The sequence below is a fragment of the Malurus melanocephalus genome, unplaced genomic scaffold (assembly GCF_030028575.1).
Source record: "Malurus melanocephalus ecotype Western Australia unplaced genomic scaffold, MMel_1.1 scaffold_226, whole genome shotgun sequence".
NCBI classification, from domain to species: Eukaryota; Metazoa; Chordata; class Aves; order Passeriformes; family Maluridae; genus Malurus; species Malurus melanocephalus.
Window position 1 is genome coordinate 305383 of NW_026623458.1, and position 20689 is coordinate 326071.

General features: G+C 44.1%; 2 protein-coding genes across 3 annotated transcripts in view; both read right to left on the bottom strand.

The window, feature by feature from the left end:
* DGKI (diacylglycerol kinase iota) overlaps positions 1–8763 on the bottom strand; it is a 186348-nt gene extending 177585 nt beyond the window's left edge. The window contains exon 1 of the mRNA XM_057374488.1: positions 8573–8763. Coding sequence (XP_057230471.1) covers positions 8573–8763 — 191 coding nt within the window. The remainder of the gene's footprint in view (positions 1–8572) is intronic.
* Positions 8764–14247: 5484 nt separating this feature from the next.
* The window catches only part of CREB3L2 (cAMP responsive element binding protein 3 like 2), a 70388-nt gene continuing 63946 nt past the window's right edge, over positions 14248–20689 (bottom strand). For both annotated transcript variants that reach the window (XM_057374500.1, XM_057374499.1), the window contains exon 12: positions 14248–20636. In XM_057374500.1, the coding sequence (XP_057230483.1) occupies positions 20561–20636 (76 nt within the window). In that variant the 3' untranslated portion in view covers positions 14248–20560. The remainder of the gene's footprint in view (positions 20637–20689) is intronic.

Genomic DNA, 20689 nt, shown 5'->3' on the forward strand with positions numbered 1-20689 from the left:
TAGCATTTTCCCATTAGGAACTGTAAGTTTTGAATGTAGCTAAGCTTTCAAACAGCTGTTAAATGGAAAGGGATTCTGGCAGTGCCGTTCAGAGCTGCACTGGAATGGAAGGCTCAGGACATCATTATCAAGGTTTTTCAAGCACAAGAGTTTCAAATCACCAAGCTTCCTCAAAAATACAGTACAGACATTGGGGAATATCAGGCCTAATTGGGTTTTTAGGAATATCAGGCCTAATCTCAGAGCACAGAGGGTCAGCCCTGCACCTTTGTCACCAACACATTAATGACCAATCATTCTCAGCACCACCCAATAAATCTTTCCCCTTCCCCACAGCTTCTTCCCCACCTTTATGCCAAATCATTTTTCTTAGTTAGCTGAAGGTGTTGAGACTTTCAGAAGAACCACTTAGTGCCATGGGGCAGCCTCAGGCTGCTGAAGCTCTTTCAAAATAAATTATCCCATTTGCTCAACGAAGTCAGAAGCAAAACTTCAGAGATTCCAAGAAGGCTTGGGTTTGAAAAGAAACTTACGGATCATCTACATCCAACAGCCTTCCACAGCCTGAGACAATTTCCACTATCCCCGGTGGCTCAGAGCCCCATCCAGCCTGGCCTTGGACACTTCCAGAGATGGGGAATGTGCAGCTTYTCTGGGCATCCTGTGCCTCACCACCCTCACAGGAGACAATTTCCTTTCTGATATCTAACCAAACCCAGCTTCTTTCAGCTTAAAGCCATTAWCCCTTGTCCTGTCACTACATGCCCTTGTAAAATCTTCCTCTCCAGCTTTCGTGGAGGTCCCCTTTATGTATATTTGGGTATATTGCACCCTGAGAAAGGTCAAGTCACAATATTCACGCCCCTGCCTCTCCCCAGCTTTCAGGTTTTCTCTGGAAGTTGCAGTTTCAATCTTTTTCTCTTCCAGTCTCCTTTTGGCCTGGATGGGAGCTCTTGCTCCAAAGTGCTGGAGTTGAAGATCTGTTCCCACTTTGTCCCACARACTCCATCTGCACTCTGAAATAAGTCCTTTTATGTCCGTTTTCTTCTGTTTCTCCAAGTGTATCTACAAAGTCTCGGGCCCTACACTGCCTATGCTCTGTTTTGTCACAGATTACAGCCCCGCAGGTGGGAAAAGCTGAGACAAAATCCAGTGGGCAAGAATTACCATTTTTTGTTCCAACTAAGGCTCTGAACAGCACATTAGATTTTTTCAGAGTCAAAAATCCAAGAGCCTCTTCCTTAAAACTGCACAGTCCCCTATTTCATCCGTGAATTTCTTCTGGAGGGGTGTGGTCTTTTGTGAGAAAAAAAAACTGGTGGAATTTAAGGTAGAAAAACCTCTTTTTTTGTCCTAACCATAGTCATCCCAATGCCAGTGTCTTCCTCAGGGACTGATTCAGGCTGGACAATCTGTGGYACACAGCAGCCAACACATCAGTGCCGGTGTGAGGACTGCACACATCTTAATCTGGCACTGACAAAATCCTCCCCAAATTCATTCACAAGCAAAACACAAATCTCCAGGTAGGAAAAACCAAAGATGGCTGAGAGGCAATCACCATCCCTGCTGGCAGCAGCAACAGCCTGTCCAGGAGCTCAGCATCCCAAGAGAGGGAGGGTAATGGGACAATCCAGGGGGAAGCAGCTGTGCCCCCACACTAAGAGACACAGGAAACAAATGGAAAATGCATAGACAGGAATGAGGAGTGAAACCAGAGAGATCTGGRGGCTTTTAAAGAGAGACAAATGTGCCTGGAAGCCTGGGACTCAGCTCTTGGTGCTGTGCTGTCCATCACACCTATGGCTTTCGGCACAAGCAAGCACATTAATGTTTATTTTTCATAAATATGTGTTACCTCAGAGGGAAGGATGGACAGAGGCTGAAAACACACACAACAAACCTCAAAATTAGCGACATAATGACATCCCTTGAGCTCTGTCCCTGGCTGTTCACACAGAGCAGCCCACAGCCCACTCTGGGACACATTCCCAGCCCAGGGAAGGTCCAGCCATTATTTGGGGACAGCACAGATGGGTTTCCCATGTGGATGCAACTTGCCAAACACACAGCAAAGTCCTTCGTGCCCATGTCCCAGAGCACACCTTGCTCACCTTGAAGGGACATCACCCCAGCCACACACAGCCCCCAAATATTCAGCAGTGACCCACATGGAGACCCCTTTATTCTGCCTACACACACGGGCTCTTTAGAAGTACTGTCACACTTTTTTTTTTTAAATATACCCAATCCCATACAGTTTTTCTCTGCTAAGAGCAACAAATCATGGCATAGTTCAAAAACTAAAAGAAGGAGGGAAAAAAAACCCAAACCAATATGAGCAACAAATTATAGAATCATTCAAAAACTAAAAGGAGGGGGCAAAAAAGCCCCAAACCAATAAGAGCAACAAATCATAGAATTGTTCAAAAACTAAAAGAAGGAGGGGAAAAAAAAAAACCCCAAACCAGTAAGAGCAACAAATTATAGAATCGGTCAAAAACTAAAAGAAGGAGGGAAAATAAAAAACCCCAATAAGAGCAACAAATCATAGAATTGGTCAAAAAGTAAAAAGGGGGGGAGGGGGAATAAAAAAACCAATAAGAGCAACAAATCATAGAATAATTCAAAAACAAAAAGGAAGGGGGAAAAAGCCCCAAACCAATAAGAGCAACAAATCATAGAATTGTTCGAAAACTAAAAGAATACTTGAGTTCATGCAACAGTTCCACTTAGAAAGAGCTTGTAAAAAAACCAAAACCTTGTAAAGCAAGACAAAGTAAGAGCTCTAACTTTCCACATCCATTTTATTGCAAGTTTCTCATTGACAGTTCTGTAACTACAAGTGGATACAAAGATKTGAGGCTTCTTTTTATTATTATTCTTAATTATTTTATTATTATTATKATGACTTTTTTTTATTATTATTCTTTCCTCAATTCCTTTTTTCCTTAACATCTGTGACATCCTTTGTCTGACTGTCACATCTGTATCTCATGTCCAGGCTGTGCTGCAGGAAGAGCACAGAATGCTGTTGCCTACTCATATCTCCTTCCCAAAAACTCAGCCAAGTTGCCTAATTTTAAAAATAAATAAATAAAAAATAAATAAATAAAAAAAAATAAACATTAGAAAGAAAAACCACGAAAACACAAAACTAAGCAAACAAATCTATCAAAAGTCTGGTGAGGCTTCAAGAACATAATTTCATCAGCCTCATGACTGACCCAGGAGAGAAAAACTGACTACCTGCTCATTTATTCYGAAGGACTAGAAAGAACAAAAGTGGTTTTCCACTTCATCAAAGTTACGTGGCTCCTGATTCAGCGCTTTTTACACGATGAAATTTTCCACCTGCAGGGCAGTCTGAGTGCCCRGGTCCGTGCCTGTGCTACACAACAGCTTCATTATGTGCTCACCCTTTCAGAGCACTGATGCACTTATCTCCTGCTGCCTATGTACATAATTCCACCGCAGCTCAGGGGTCATTTTAGTCACTGTTACCCCTCACAGCATCTCTTTTGTGAAGTGCTGCTCAGCCCAGGTACAGGAGGGAGAATGTCAGACACGCTCKAAATTCAAAATCAGTGCCTTTACTTCATGCTAGACTGGAGTGGATGGCCACACTGGGAGCCACATCCCAATGTCAGGAGGGAACCTTAAACATCAGCTTGATTTTCCCACGGTAGGATTCTTCTTCTAACTATCCCAGCATTTTTCTGCAGCACAGAATTTCCACCTCAAAGCTTTATAAATCAAATGGCTTCATAAAGGCCCCTTCATGTACCAAAAACTTCCAGTGGTCTGCTTTGGGAGAAAACAACAAAATGGGGATGAAAATCTCGGGTGATAAAGTAAATTGAGTTTSTGTTACACCGGTGGGTGGTAACAAGACTGCACAATGCCTGCCCACAACCCTTAAAAAAGACATTTGCACACAGATCTTATGAGATTAGGCCAGAGGGAGAGAATTATTTTGTTGACCTTTGGTTGAAGATAAAAATTCATCCATCATTTTCATGCAGAACAACAGCACTCATTTATGGCATTAGAGTGTGCTAGAACTCAAGGAAACTTGGGTAAAATAAAACAACACAATCAAAAGATCAAAGGCTTGTGTTGGGTGTTTTCATTTCCACAAATGTCATTCAGCTTTAATTATTTATAATACTTCACAGTACACTAGTAAATGCTGTCACAACTCATAAAACAATTAAGTCTTAGTAACAGGAGACTCCTCTATCCTCCTGCCTATTTTTAATATTTACTGAGAAGTGATGTGTGTTTCACGATCCCTATCAGGTCTGAAAATAAAAGAACCCAAAAAATGGGAATGTTTCCYTTATTTGCATTTCTATTTTGGTCCCCATCTGCAGTCTCAGGTACTTACAGGCTCATCAGCAGTGRCAAAGCTTGCGTGAGGAGGATTTCCCAGAATTTCCCTGCCACAACTTTGTCCCCTTCAAAGGCAGTGACAAAACCAACTCTAATTATAACTCCTGTTACTTATTGCCACGGCAGACAATTGCTGATGGTGCAGGGGTKGAGGCCAACTCAATTCTTGGCTTCTGCTGGCAGAGGAAAGGCTGGGAAAGCACTCAAGGCACATCCCAAAAGGATTGATTTGGGAAGGAGAGGTTGAGCCAGGGAAACACAGAGCTCCTGCTGGAGATGGTGACCCCATGGTGACTCCTGCCACCAGGAATGGGTCTGGGTGACCAGGGGACATGGGGAGCTGAGGAACCAGCACCTCCAGCCACCTCCAGCACAGAAAGGGCAATGCAGGGCTTGTGGCAGCCAAGAGACCTTGGCCAAAGGCAAGGCACGGCAAAGGAGCTGCCAAAATGCTGCCAATTCACAGAGCACAGCCCCAAAATGGTTCCTTAGAGCCTCAAATTCAGAAATTCCTGAGATCTACGGGCAAAAATTCTAAATTCTGCCACCCACTGCCTCAATCAGGATCTCTCAACTTGGTCAAAACAAAATTGCATTTCTCTGGAAAAACTTCTCCAGCGGCAAGTGTTTGCCAAACACCATTTGAGCTCTTACAAGTGGGGCATTAAAAATTGCAACTCTGTTTTTATTTCCAGTGACACTAATCAAGATTCTCTGAATTTCTACATAATCATTAAGAACCGCTTGTTTTATTGTTTCAGTCAGTTTGCTTTTTAGCTTGTGTTGTTTTGATTTTTGGGGATGGGGGTTTATTTATTTATTACTTTTACTGTTTCTCCAAGCTTAAACAATTAAATGTCAAAACTGCATTTCAGATTAGTTTTTTTTCAGAGCTGCAGATACCTGCAGGAAACTACTAGATAATGCYTTATTTCCAAGGTTCCCTCTTACCTTAACATTTTATTGTGGAAATGTTCTTACTGAGCATCCATCTTTAGTATAATCTGAATTTCTCTTTATATCAAGATTTCTTTTGGGAAAGCAACTTTAATCTCTGTGTAAAAGACATCATGAGGCTCCTCACAGAACTTTGCAATGACAAAATAATAAAAATTAAAAGGAAAAAAAAATAATTTCACAGCTTTCTGTTCCAATATCTTATAAATATTCTGCTGGGTCTAGAAATGTATGGCTAAACACTATGCCAAGAACCAAACTGCAGAAAGCATTTCTCTCTGGCAGATGCATATATTTAATTCACTTTTCTGTTTTCATTTGCCAATCTTTTCACAGCGGGGCAGGAAGCTGAACTTTTGATTTATCAGTTTATTTTAAAAAAAGGAAGTTTTTTATTTTGTGAGTTAATATTTCAGATTTTCAGCAGAAAGGCCGAAACATCATTAAAATATTTAATTCCATATATGCAGGGTAAAGAAAATTAGGGCTAAAAATCGCTGCTTGGCTGCTGGCATTCTGAATTCAGCATCCAACCACTGAGTCTCAGTTTTCAAGCTGCCCATGAGGCAGACCTGTGTTATTTAAAGAAAGTTTTTCCTCCTGTGGGCGTGATTGGGGGATGAACACGCCTACATTGGTATTTACTGCACAAAATCATTACATATTTAATACAGCAGTTTCTGTATTTCAAGCTACTGGCCTCAGTGGTACAAAAAACTGATTTCTGAATGTGTTACTCAGAGTTTTGGTACAATTCTGGAGATAATAACTAGAGARAAGTTATTATTTCTCTAGAAAAGTTATTTGCATGCCACAACAATGCTAATTAGAGCTCCATTACATTTAAAATATTTTCTGTTAACAACCAAACAAAAAAAAAAGGGGGGAAGTTAATACTTTAAGCCCAGCCTCAGGTAAACTACAGTTTAAAACATTGGTACAGCAAAAGTTTTTCGTCCTTTTTTTTCTCCTTGTAACAAATACATTGACCTCCCATTTCACTCTTCCAACTGCCACTAATAGATTTTTTTTAACATGCATTTTCATGCATCTTTATTAGTTTAAGCAAGCTCCAGCTGGTGTGGTTTCTTTTCCTGAATGTTTAAATCCAGCTCTATGGGTGTATGGCAATCCAATACACCTGCATAGAAAACCCTAAATGAGCTGCTGGAAAGTCTGTATCAAGCTTTAAATAATTTCTGTTGTGCCAGTGGATTAAAGGAGTCCAGGTGCCGATGTAAATAGGTTTTTTTTTCTGGACATAATAAATCAGTTTAAGTTTTGCAAATGTTATTTCAGCGCCATAATTTATTGAGAGAAATGGTAGCAATTTAAAGAGCCTGGGGGTGTGCRGGGTGTGGAGAATTCAGGAGGTCTTTGTGGAAGTTTTCTACTCTTGTRTCTACCCAGGTTGTTCTCATTATGGATAAATGATAAAGTGAATATTATCTGTRGGAAACCAGCTCTAAACGAGGACAAGGTGTGGAAATCCAAGGATGCAAAGAAAATGTACTTTTTTACACATATCTTAAGTCAAGTAGAAGGAGTGAAATGCATCAAGAGATCTTRAGAAAAGGCTTTTATATCTGAAAGTTTGGGACTTGTTACATGCTTGCCAAGATGAAGGAGAGGAGAAACAAGAGAAAAAAAAAATTAAAAACCTACATTTTTTCCTAAAATCATTTATCATGAAAGCTTTACAAATATTGACCACGCAGAAAACTTCTAAGAACACCCACATCTTTAACACACTTCCAGACAATCTGGTGAGCAGAACGTCACAAACTGATTTTAGTAACTCCTGTTCCCTCCCCGCCCCGCCTCCCCCCAAAAAAGGCAGAAGACATTGCAAACCCCTCTGAGTTCCRAGAGCAGACACAGAGCAAACCCGTCTCGTTAGCAGACACTTTATTTTCCCTCAGACTCTGCCTTTGTCTGCAATAGATTTGCCCCTAAATGGTACAAGCTCAGAAAACTGCAAAAGCACTAAGAGCGGASTGATGAAATGTTTCAGAGGGGTCCAGTCCCTTTTCATTGTCACATCGCTCACCTTAACSRRGWKYRRKMWCMMYMAMCYYMAMMYTCACCGCTGGGACMTGATGGGGAAAGTCTCTCTGCACACATCGGGTATTATATAAAACTTCAGCGTTTAATTACCTCATTTTTAAGCCCTGCCACATGCAGAGCTTAGACTCGGAGCAGCTCCCGAGTTATCTCGGCTGTAAATTGACAGCACATTAAGCATCCCCGCGGTGGGGGAGATTCTCCAGCTAATTTACCTGGGCTTAGAGACACCTTTTTCTTGCAGACACAAAATAAGCAACAGCTCTGCGCTTTCCCAGCTGAGCGGGCTCRTCCCTAAGCGCGCTAGAACGCGAGTTACCGATGGCGTGCTGCCTCCACAGGGGCTCTGCAGCTACAATTAGGTAAGGCTCAAAAACTTTTTGGCACGGAGCTTCTCAGACAGCAATCCGYTTCAGCAGATGCTGGCAATTAACAGCTCCTGGCTGGTAAGAGAGGAGCAGACCCGCCCCGCCGACGGCCGCTTGGCGCAGGTGTATTTACAGGAGGAACAAACCCATTTATGTGACACCAGGCACGTGAGGCAAACGCACAGCCACAAAAACGGAATAACCTGATTATGAAATTAAAGTCCTGCTCTGGCCACGGCCGGTCATGTGGCACTCAGTGACCGCCCGCGGGTGGCCCTCAGCCCGCGGCCGCTCCTGGGGTGCCGGGCACAGCAGCCCCAAAATCTTATCAGCACCGGGGCTTACGCAACTGCGGGTGGGGARACTGCACTCCGGGAGAATTCCCACTGAGAAACCCCTCCCGGGAGCCGCGCTGCCACAGGAAAGGATTTTGCGAGCCCGTGAAGGAGCGTTTGGAGGCGCCGGGATCACGGGCGGCTGTGTCATTACYGAGAAGGGCAAAGCGCACAGACAGCCCCGATCCCCGGGCAGGATCCCCGGCTCTGGCTCCGAGTAAACTCCCAACTTCACCCGCATTCTTCGTCACGCTCCTCATCTCCCCTGGCGCTGCCGCGCCGGAGGAGCGCCCTAAACCTGGGGCTGAGAGCAGCTCGCCGGCTTAAGAGAACGCCGAACTGGAAGAGCTCTTTTCGGCTTCGGGATGAAGGAAAAGCCCCTCGGGCTGCAGGGCGCTGCCCTCACACCGCCGCCTGCCGCCTCCCCACCCACCGAGAGGCGCCGGCACCCACCTGTAGGACACCTGCTTCCTGAAGGTGAGGCTCCGCAGCTTCTCCTCCAGCGACTCGTCGGCCGCGGACAGCCCCGGCTCCTCCGGGACCCCGGCGGCTCCCGCCGCCTCCCCGCCGCCCTCGGCCCCGCGGCAGCCGCCGCCGCCGCCCGCCGCCCCCGTCTCCTCCCCGCCGGCCGCGGGGGGGTTCATTGCGGCGGGGCGCTGGGGCCGACACGGAGGAGGAGGCGGGGGCAGGGGCAGGGGAGGGCCGGCCGGCGGCTGCAGGCGCTGGGGGGCGGCGGCCGGGGGACAGCAGCTCCCGGGGCCGCGGGGCGCGCTGCGAGCCGCGGCGGCTGCAAATGGCAGCGCGACCGCGCAGCATCCATCGGCGGCCGCACTGCAGCGGGGCATTGTGGGAAACTCCCGGCCGGCCACGCCCTCCGCCACGCCCCGCCGGGCGATGGCCAATGGCAGCGCCGCGCCCCCGCCGCGCCCCCCCGGCCGCGCCCCGCTCCGTCCCGCCCTCGCCGTGGAAATGCCTCGGAGAGCGAGCCCGAGCGCCCGGAGCAGCCAGAGATGCCCTCGCTTCTGTTTTGTCCCCCCAGGGCGATGTTTTGGTGCACTCAGAATCAAAGCACCCCGAGTCAGAGACATCTTCTGACGCAGCATCGCTTCGTGAAATTCATTGTAGTCCCGCCTTCTTCCCTGCTCCTTCTTTTTCTTTATTAGGGAACACCAAGGAAAAGTTCAGAGGAAAGTATCAGTGTGTTTCAGCACCAGAGCTGGCGGTGGCAATAAGATTGAGAAGTACAGAAAAGGTCGAGGTCTGTGGCTATACAGAAATTATTGCAGGAATTATTGGAGCACATAAATTTCGTTTTCTGTATCCAAAAGTTTTCCAAGATAATGTGATCCAAAATAGAAAGACATAAGAAAAAATAAATAAGCATGAACAATGACACTCTACAGGGCAAACCCTACAGGAACAGATTTCAGAACCTACAGGTGAATTCCCTAAGCAGCCTCACCTGTTCTTCGTGAGTCCCGTGCTGCACCACAGCCAGGGGCTGATTGGAAATCTGCACCATCTGGGGCATCAAACAGGTTCATGAGAGTCAATAGATTGTTTACACTGGTCCTCGCTTCTTCCCAATCCCATTAAGAGATTCAGCTTCTCCACATATAACATGCATTGTGTGCACATCTTTCACCCCAACCTCACCACTGCCAGATTCTCCAAGGCAGCCAGTCAACATCTTCCTGTCCCTTKTTGGCAGTGTCCACCCAGCACCTTGCTGGTGCTGTTTATTCCAGCATGAGTAYTTAGAAGTTGAACCAACCTCCACAGTAATGTTCTACACCTGTGCATAACCAAGGCGCATGTGTTTTGTCCAATATATGTTTTTCTCCCCCCAAACCYCAGAGTACTTTTAATTCCTAGGGAAGCACATAGAATAAAGCATAATTAAGCAATGACTTATTAAAAGAAAAAGTRAAGTTCTCGTGCAGAACTGTAACAGGAAGGCCTGGATCCTGCTCTGAGCTGTGTGCAGAGAGATCTACAAACCAGCATGGAGCTGTACTGGAATCATCAGTGCCTTTTCCATTGAGAGCTGGGACTTCTGCTGGAAAGGATCCAGTTGAACTGCCAGGGAAACCATTAGCAAGTGTTGCTCATGAAAACATTGAATTTCAGAGCATGTGACAAGTATTTTTTTCAGAACCAAACTAAAACACCTTGGGGTGGAACTGTCAAAGAGCAGTTTAGAGCCAGCCCAAAAGCTCTCTTCAATGATGGGGAGCAGCACCAGAAGTTCCTCTCTTTTCAATGCTATTTTTGATGTTTGTCTTTGGCAAAAAATCGCATGGCCCATTGCTATAAGAGGATGCCAATGACAAGTGCAAACATCTGTAACTGCAAATTAATTTTGCACTGGGAGAGCAGAACACTGTGCATCCTCTCRCAGCTTTATTCTCTCAGCCTCTGGTCCACATGAGAACAGCTCTGTGTCCTGTGCCCCAGCTGATGGCTCCACTGGACCAAAGCCTAACAACTAATCAGGATTTCCTACCTCGTCTCCAGCAAATATCCACGCCACTGAGCCGCTTTCTCCTCCAGCAGAAACCTTCTTGTAGCTCCTGCTTGTCAATAACCCTTTTATCCACACCACCAAATTCACACTCTGCTCTGGGATTACCTATTTTTCCTCTGACTGCTGCAATTTGCGTGACTCACTTGCAGCAYGAAGAGCTAAATTGACTTCCTATGCCTCTTTGTGAACATGAGCAATCACRAGAGAGTCTGAGAAGGAAAGCCCTGCTTACACAATTGTGGTGTAGCTGTCGATGCCTGTGGGTACAGCAACTGCAGCAACTTTGCAGAGCATCACGGTGTGGCCATAGACATTCCACTGGGCCAGGACGGAAAGGATGAGCACAAAACCAGATTTTTAGCAGGTTTTGCCAGTATCTGGGATTGTCATGCTCACAAAAATCTCAATTCCCAGGTCTGGGTTCTCATCTCTTCAGCGTTGTCAGGTTAAATRGAGCACTCACATCCCTCCGTGGTGCCTCCCCAGATTATCTGGGAGAGCTGATGAGGTGCAGCAGGTGGGGAGCTCTTTCTCCTGGGTGGAAACTTCTCACCATGCTGCATGCTGTGAATAGCAGGGTGGAAGGTGGGAATGAAGGAGGAAATGCAGAGAAAGAAGGGATTTCAGCCTTTTGGAGTCGAGCCAAGGGAAGGAGGTTTATTCCATTACTCACATGCCTGTTAAATCCCATTTTGAACACTCCAGTGTGCACAGACTGTGGGCATTGCAGTAAGTTTTATTCGGAGCAGGAGGGATTGAAAATTCTTTTTCAAATAGAAAAGAAATGGATAAAGGAAAAGGGGTATTGGGGATGAAAAGCAACCTTACTTGTTCAATGTGCAAAGTTAGCCAGTGAGAGGTCAGTCTAATTTATGTGCTCCATATTCCATAAATTCATGCAAAATTCACCCCCAGGTTAACCCTCAACATTCGTCTTTGAGGAAAAACATACAAAACATACAAAAAATCATTTATACTTGTAGACATGTGTCTGCATGGATTTGCATCCTCTCCAATTGTAATTTTTATTTTTAAATGTGACATAAGAGGCCAGCTTCCCCTTCCAGATCCAAAGTTCATAGATATACCAAAAAAAAATTCCCTTTTGGCCAGAATTGGGAGTTCCAGTAGAGCACTGGGAGACTGAGGGATGTTGAGGAACCCTCCTCAGCTAAGCACAGGTTTTACCAAAAAGATTTTTAAAAAGAGGGCTAACCATAAGGGGCCCTTTTAAAAGAAGGCTAAGCATTTCTTTAGACAGGGGAAGTGAGACAACCCAACAGTCATKAACTTATTTTGCAGTGGTTATCTTTCCTCAGCTCTACCACAGCAAAGATAAGGGCCAGAACTTGTAATTTCCTCCTTGCTAGAGATACATAAAATAGTAATTTTATAGCAAGGTATAGAACTCATGCAAATACAGTGTAAGATGAATTCAATAATGAAAACTTAAAGAAGTCATTCCCAGGGACATTTGAAGCCCACAAAAAGGCAACACAAAAAAAAAAAAAAAAAAAAAAAAAAAAAACCACCAAAAAAAAACCCAAAAAAAAAACCAAGATATCAAATAAATCACTTCAACCTTTTTCAGGCACAAACTGGAGGGAGACAAAAACCCCAAGCATTGTTATTTATTGGAAAGGAAATATTGTTTTCCTTCCAATTTCTATCTCCTCTGGATCACCTTGCTTTGTTTAATCTCAGTGTGCATTACAGAGAGGAGGAAACCACTACTGGCTTTGCAGACCAGGAATCTGAAGCATGGAGTTAAACAGGGCAAGCCAAATTCACCAGCACGACACAAGCCATGTTTCTAAAAAAATCTTAAAGCAAACAAACCAGGAAAGGGAGCATCAGGAATGAATCTTCCATGAAATACYTCCAAGGGGGAGTGAAGTCTGTGCTGTTGGGAAATAGGTACAAAATAGCTWACAGCAAAGGGAGAACACTTTCTACCCAAACAGGCCAAGAGAGGCATCMCAAGCTGCATTTGGACAACCTTCCTCCTGCCCTGCAACAGGGATCAGCCTGAGAAAAGAGCATCAAAATTCAGCCTTGAATTCAATGAGCAAGATGCTTTTCCAAGAACAGCATGTCCTGGAGGCTGATAGATAGGGAGGCTGACAGCTCATTTCCCCATTGTGTGTGGGGTTTGTTTTTTTTGATCACAGAATCCCTGCAGAATCACCTGCTGTGTGATGCTTTAAGGGTCACATGGAGATCYGAGGGGGGATTCTTAACCATGGCTGATCACTTGGTGTGTGTTTTGTTTGCTTGGAGGAACTGAGCTAAAACTTTCCCAATCAGTCACAGCCTAACGATTTTCCTCTAAAGATGCTATATATGGCTTGATGCTGCAAACAAGTGCCCTGGATCAATAGTCCTGGCAAGTGAAATTGCCTGTTTGGAAAGCAGGAAGCACGCAGCGTAGATCCTTGGAGAAGAGCTGCTTTTTTTTTTTTTTTTTTTTTTTTTTTTTTTTTTTTTCACTGCCAGTTTCTTTTTCTACTTTAACCTCTTTAGCCCGAAATCGAGGTGTTTCTGAAAATCTACATCATCCACAAATTTAATGCAGGCCTTGGTGTTCCAATTTTCACGGCATGCTGCCTTCCCAAAATTCTAAAGCAGCCTTCTTTAAGAGGCCTTGGAAAGGAGGCACCAAAGCCTTGTGTCTCGCTCCCAATTTCAGTGAAGCTGCAGCTTTTACTTCCATGGCTGGTATTTCCTGTGAGAGATAAATTCTTRGTTGCTGTTGTAAGGATGCATGGTACTCAAATATGGGTAGAAGGAAATCACTGTACCATTTGTGATGCCAGCTCTGCACRGGGTGATGTTCACACCTGCACTAGGCCATCCATTGTCCAGCTCCCTGSATGACCAGCAAAGCTCCAGGGTCTGGAAGCAATCAGATATTTTGGTTTTTATGTCTGCTTAAAGTGGCAGAGGCCAGCTCTGTCCCCTGGCTGGGTGCTGGGTTTGGGGCTGTTGAGTGCTCACAGATGCAGAGCAGTTTCTGAATTGCTGGAGAAAGTTCCTGAATTATCTCAGGGGGAATCAGGCTAAGGAAAGGAGCCGAGGCCTGCAGAGGACCCAGACCCCAAAAGCCAAAGCAGAAAGTGCTCTTTAAAGAGCTCACTCCAGTTTAAACAAACCCAGTGCAAAGCCAGAGCAGGGAAAGTGAAATTGCACTCTCCAGAGGGCTCTTTGTCCCACATGGATCAGCCCCAGCAAACCTTGGCAAACTGGTGTCACTGGGATAATGCCCCCTCGAGCAGCCTCCTGGATCCCACTTTTATACAGAATTTATTGTGAACGGGGCTCTATCACAGAGTTGCACTCAAGTGTCATTACCATTACTAAAGGCCATCGGCGTTCACCTGATTTCCCCCGTTACTGAGAGACAAAATTCTCTGCTGATCTCAAAAAGGGAAGGGGCAGTCAGCTTCAGCAAAAACCCACATCACTGATGTTAACCTTTCTGTTCCATCTCTATGCTAAATCACCAGGGTCCTGCTGTTGAAGATGAACATATTGCCCATGCTGGGAAAGCTGAGGGCCCAGATTTTTGTCACCATCAGAAAATCAAACAAGCTGCACTTGCTTTTTTTTCTACAGAAAATATTTATTTGCAAGAAATGAAAAGCATAACATATTCACTACATACATGTTTAGGCTACAAAAGCAGGTAGTCTGTTCTCTCACAGAATCGGGCAGATGACGATTTAAAAAGGAAAAACAGCAATTTCTTTCCACCCAATGGACATGTTTGCAGTGTGAACAATCAGGTGGGATCGTATCCAGATGACAGCACTTGTACAAAAACAGACAGGCACTGAACACAGACACAGAGTCAAACAGACATGGCAAGAGAAGAGATATCTGCAGCCAGAAGAGGCCCCAGGGAAGTTTACCAAGGAGTTGGGGGACTGCTTTTGCACYAGCATCACTGTCCCTGTCATCTTAGATAGTTTTAATGTTTGCACAAACCTCCACTGCACTCACATGAACAGAGGGAGAGGGAAAGATCAGCTCAAGTGCCTTAGGGGTGTCACAGCAGAGTGATTTCATCATGAGTGGCCCTGGATATGGAATTCTCTTCAAGAGAGGAACACCAGGTAATTCACCCTCGGAAGGCCAGGTGAATCTCAGGRGAATTGGGATGTACTTGCACCACCCTCTGAGAGGAAGGGGGATCTTTAGGTCCTCTCCCAGAAGACCAGCCCAACAAACTCTGTTCCTTGAGCTGTCACCTCCCAGGAGCCACCTTTTAAGGCTAATTTACACCACTTAGGAAAAAAAAAAAAAAAAAAAAAAAGAAAAAAAAAAAAAAAAAAAAAAAAAAGAAAAAACACATTCAAAGCCATAATGCTACAGACCAAAAATGATACCAGAATATAAAATAGTTCTTTTTTTGTACCAAGCCAGAACTGTTCTACAGAAAGGCCAGACAGTCTATGCACACACAAAATGACACAGCACAACACTCAGTCGACAATTATCACAGGACAGCAATTCACACAACAGTTCTATGAGTGCTCAGTGATGTGGAATGTGAACAGGTTTCAGAGAGAAATGCCTGGACTTTCTGCTGCACCAAGCCCAAAGTGCCCTGTGTGTTCAGGTAGATGCCTTTATTTAGCAACATGTGTTACATTAAGAAAACTCTGTRGGTTTTGATACCTTTTGATTATTCACCATGCACATGTGCACAGATACACACACACACACTCATTCTTGCTAACTGTACCAATGAAGAAAGCAAGATGTCATAATATCAGCACCACTGAACTAAAATCTGTTATGGTAAAGTCAGATATGACCAGAGTTCTGTTTAAAAAATCCATTACCTGMCTCTGTTTCCCTCTCTCTCTCTTCCACTCCCTTCATTATGGACTGCTAAGGTTCAAATACATTTTTACYTGCTATTTGGAGGGGAAAGTGGGATATAATATAAAAGTCAGATATGCACAAACAATGTTAAAGAGCAAGGGGAATAGGAGTCAAGCTAAACCTGGCAGGTAACTAATGAAAGAGGCTCTCATGGCTGATTTATGGAATCGAGAACTAGAGGTTTCCCTGTGATGTGAGAAGTCCCTTCACCTGCCTTTTCTTTCACCCTAAGGGAGGTCTAMGAATCAGCTTTCCCACATTCTGTTCTCAACCTATTTAGCTGCAGCTCTTGGAGGAAGAATCTGGAGATYGGTTGCAGGGCAGACAAGAGACTAMTGCTAATTAAGAATATCCAAACTCCATTCAGCATCAGATACAAACAGCATCACAAATGAGTTTCCTGCAAAATGCACTTTTTCTACACAGGAATTTGATTCATATGTATATTTATATGTACACCTTGGTAAAGCAAAAAAGGGCCTGACATGAAAATGAGAAACCCAAATTGCAATCTCCCTCTCAATCCTGGAGTCCCCAGTGGATGCTGATCACCCAAGCAATGCATTACTAATCAGGATCAACCAATGCTCTGAAAGCCCAATGTCACTTTAATAGCCATGAGAAAGCTACAACATGGATTGAATCCTTACATCTTCTTTGTAAAGACCTTACTTAACGTGTACATCAGTTCATTCCCCTCTGCAACYCCCAAAATTGTTAAACTTTAACATYAGATAGTGCAAAGCAGCAACACATCATAGCACTACACTGTTATATAAGCTGGGACAACTTCTGTAGCTACAAAGTACTGACCTATCATTTCACCTTCAAAATTACAAAATGTTCCCTTTTTAATTAGTGACTCGAGARGGAAATATTTTAGTCACCAAGGGTATAAAAATACTCCGTATTCCTCTGTTCTTAGCTGCGTGGGTTTTGAACAATGGCCTCTTGGCATTAGCTAGAATCTAGAGCCCAAATACTCAGTGGAAATCCCTCCCAACGTAGCAATTAGCATCATTCACTTCCTTGACCTACATTCTAAAAGCGTCTAGACAGAATTCACCACTGATAGTTTGGGGGGCGGATGGGAGTGGAGAGATGGGTTGGTTTCTTTAACAGGGAAAAAAAAGAGGTTTTAGATTAATTTTTGGTCTATGTTAGAAAAATCAAGAACACATTGAGATATACTGTTACACAGAGAGATGTGGAGGAAGGGGTCTCCTGTCAGTATTAATCAGACCTGCAGCCTTCATGAGYGGTGTGTGAGAACCATGCTGGCTSTATCAGCTGGGATCTGGCCTAAGAWCCTCAGCCTAATCCATTAGTCTGTGCTGCTGAAAAATATTGAATGGTGCAGATCAAATGAAAGAAATGCAGCAAAGAACTATAAATAGCCTGGGGGGAAAAAAAAAACAACATTATCTACACACTGGTAACAAGGTTAGAAACATCACATGCCCTGTGCTTTATACTTTTAAAATATACATATATATATAAAATAATGCCCTACATTCCTTCATAGCTTATGTCCCTAGAAGCAAAGACCTGATAGATCTAGGCATGCTTTAAAGCTGCAGGCCAAAAGGTAAGTTTACTAGTGTGTGTAAAATTGTGCTGACAAGCAGCATAACCTTACAGCTGAGGACTCCTGAGTTTATCACTTAAGTCCTCTACTGGAAATGGAAATTATGCAGCACATAAGGCCTGTACACACACACACATGATTCTACAGCACCAAATCACTGATCACCAGAAAAAGCACACTGGCAGAAGGCTAGGACCTCAGGTAATAGAGCTAATTAAAAGCACTTTYATTGGGCACAAACAGGCACAAACTGCCTCTGGAGACTGTGAGCTCCTTGTCACAAACAGCCTGTGAGCAGCTGATGACAGGGAAATCCTTGGCCCCAAGCAGAGAAACCTGTTCTGTTAAGGCCCCTGAAGAAAAATGATCACAAACAAACCAAAGTGAAGCAAAGCTTTTCCTTATTATAAAGAAGTAAYATGTCATACAATAAATCCCCAAGCCATGTGTGTGCTAGGTCAAGAGATTGCCTACAGGAGTACCTAAAAATAACTTAAAGGATTACACAAATTAAGATTATAGAAATAGATGATCAAACACAAGAAATCAGTATGGCCATACTGGCTTGGATGATTTAGTACAGAGGCCTGACCCAGACCATGGCCAGTTTAAAATGCTCAGGATGAAAACACGTTTCTCTTCCAACCAGATTTGAACCAATATGCCCAAGTTAAACAAAAAAAAGGCAAAGTTTTAACAATGGCCAGTGCAGTGGGTTTCAGAGAGGAGGAGCCATTTTGGTTGTGCAAACTCATCTATYCTTTAAGAAGTGAGAAATAACTCCACTTTGGTTTTCACACAGTGAAGTAAGTCAGCTGTATCTGCAATGGGAGGTGATCCATTTAACTGGCAGTGGGCAGGAGCGAACTGCCAGACTGGGAAYTGGTGCTATGCTTCACACCCTGGGGCCTCTGCTGCAAAACATTCAACACCTGCCTGCCCTCAGAGGCAGCAAACCAAGGGTGCTCTTGGAAAATAAAGAACATTTCAGGAATTTTCTGAACTATGACCTTGTCCCCTTATGCTGACCAGTCGGGGTCAATGCCAGCTTTCTCCTGTCACTTTGCTGACCTCARGTGGCTGAGCAATGCAGCCATTCCTTGTGGCACTCACCAGTGATCACTGTTTATGTGAAACTTTAAAGCATTTTAAAAAACTCCAAACACAAAAGTTGTTAATGGATACTGGAATGATTCAGAGACCTCAGCAGGATCACAGTGAAGGGAAACTTTGTGGTGGGGGTTGACCCATGCCAAGAAGGGAACTTTTGCCAAGTAAGACTACAACAGCATTTCTCCTCTCATTGTCACCTCAGGTAAAAGAATAAGGCACTTGCATGGAAGAATAGGGCATTACCTAGAAAAGCACATCTGTACACCAAAACTCAGCACTAGCTCATGGAGTCAGGCACTTGTTTCACAATCACTACAGTGAAACACTTTCTTAAAATGGCACAGAGGGGACTGACCCACAGTCCCCTCCAATTCACCAAATCCTTTCCATTCATTTCACTGAATTTCGAGTCAGGCCTGAGGGTGGCAAATAGGATGCCGAAGGAAGAAAGTCTAAGGAGAATGAAGAGCAAGAAAGAAGCTGGTGGTGACAGCTACTGTAATAAAATACAAATTCAATATTTTACAAAATAGAATACTTGCAGGAAATATCTACTGTACATAGTAAAAAATTAGTTTTTCCCTTATTTATTATTAGGAAAAAAAATAAAAGAAAAAAAAGCTTCAAATTACTTTTTTTTTTTTTAAATTGACTTCTTCTGGTAAACTACTTTCTGGTAAAGTAGCTATGCTATCCTGCTGAATTAGGATTTTCACATTAATTCCATCCTCAATAGAGCATGAGCACCCTTCTGTAAGAACCAGATAAAACCCTGCTCAAATTCTGGACTGAGTTCAACTRTGCCCCTGCAAGGACAAACTGTGAGTAGCACAGCTCAAGCAAAGGCATGACCAGGGCACTGAGAGCGAGAGGGGACACTTGAAAACATCAACAACACGGGACAAGCAGGGAACAAAGCATGGAGAAGAGAACTGGACTGGGATCAGACCCCATGGGCTCACCTCATTCCTCTYTGGACAGCTCTAATGCCTACACAATCAACTCCTCGGATCAGAGGCTGCCTTGCCATGCAGTTCCAAATCCATCAGCTCTAGGATGAACTGAGCCTATCTGTACCCAAAGCACTTGGACTCAGATCACATCTTTGCAAAAGCAGGCAAGAGGAAAACAAGACACGTGGCTTTATTTTAGAACAATTCAAGTTTTAGGGGAGGAAATGAGTGTTCARTGATGTTTGTGTGTCCTATTTCAGAGTCTGCCCAAATTATTTGCAGGGTAAGGAAAGCTCAGTTCTCTTCATTGCAACTGCCTGAACAGAATTTTTCAAAGCTAATAAATACTATTTACAACAGTAACAGGAAGATGGCAAGGAAAGGAAAACATGAGACAATCTGGGACTGGGTCTGCACAAAAAWTTTCATCCACTGCCTAGAAGCCAATAAATGAAATCCATATGGTCCTCTCAGGAGGCACTTCTGGTTTAAGCCTTACATTGATTTAGTTTGTTGGGAAGGAACTGATTTAAGCTAAACAGATTAGCATTAARCAGACTAAAGGGCATCCATCTGAAATATTGCATAAATGTAACAAAACCTGCTTTCTACATAGATTCAGTTAAACTAGTGTAATTCTCCCACACAGAGTGCGGTCAGACAGTGACTGATCTTTGCTTAATTTCTCAAGGGTGGAGCAGGGAAGCCTACCAGGGCTGCTTTCAATGAAGGAGAAACCCACCCTGCTAAGTGATGAAGAGGGGAGGGGAGAAGAGAAAGAGCTGGGGGAGGACAATTCAGCAGCATCATGGACCAGCCCCCTCCTGCCTGTGCTGTGAACCCAGCAGTGTCAGGGCCCTTCCTTGTCCCTTCAAAAGCAGGCTGCACTCACGCTTCTTCATCCCCCCAAAAGTGCTGCACACCAACAGGCACGGAGCTGGTGAGGCTCTAAGCACCATCATGCTGCATCTCCTCTCTCTCTCTGTCACCTTCTCCCAAAAAAACCTGTCACCCACACGCTCCCATGGGTTTTGCACAATTCCCCCTTCTCCAGAATGTCTTTGTGCTCCGATCAGGATGTGTGGAGGTACAAGCACACACACCCACCAGGCACTCCCATGGTAATTCRATCCTGCCCTTGCAGTACTAGACAGGAAAGGGATAAAAGCAGAGACAGGGACTGTGTGCGACGTGAGGAAGGGAGTTACAGAGACAAGAGATCCCATCTGTAATCACAGCCTCACCAGTCAATGCAGAAGTTGAACTCCCTCTCTTTTGTACTTTGGTTCACTGAGGATGACAAGTCAGGGGAACTTTGGTTGAAAATATGTGGGAAAGAGGGAAGTCAAGARAAAAGGCCTTTTTTATTTTTAAGAGGTGGCATTGACTCTTCTATCTATTTCAATTATCTTCAGTATTTCATTTCCTTCTAGTTCGGAGTTGACTCTGTAGGGAAMAAAAAAMCCAAAGGTTAATGATAATAGTAATTTTTAAAAGTG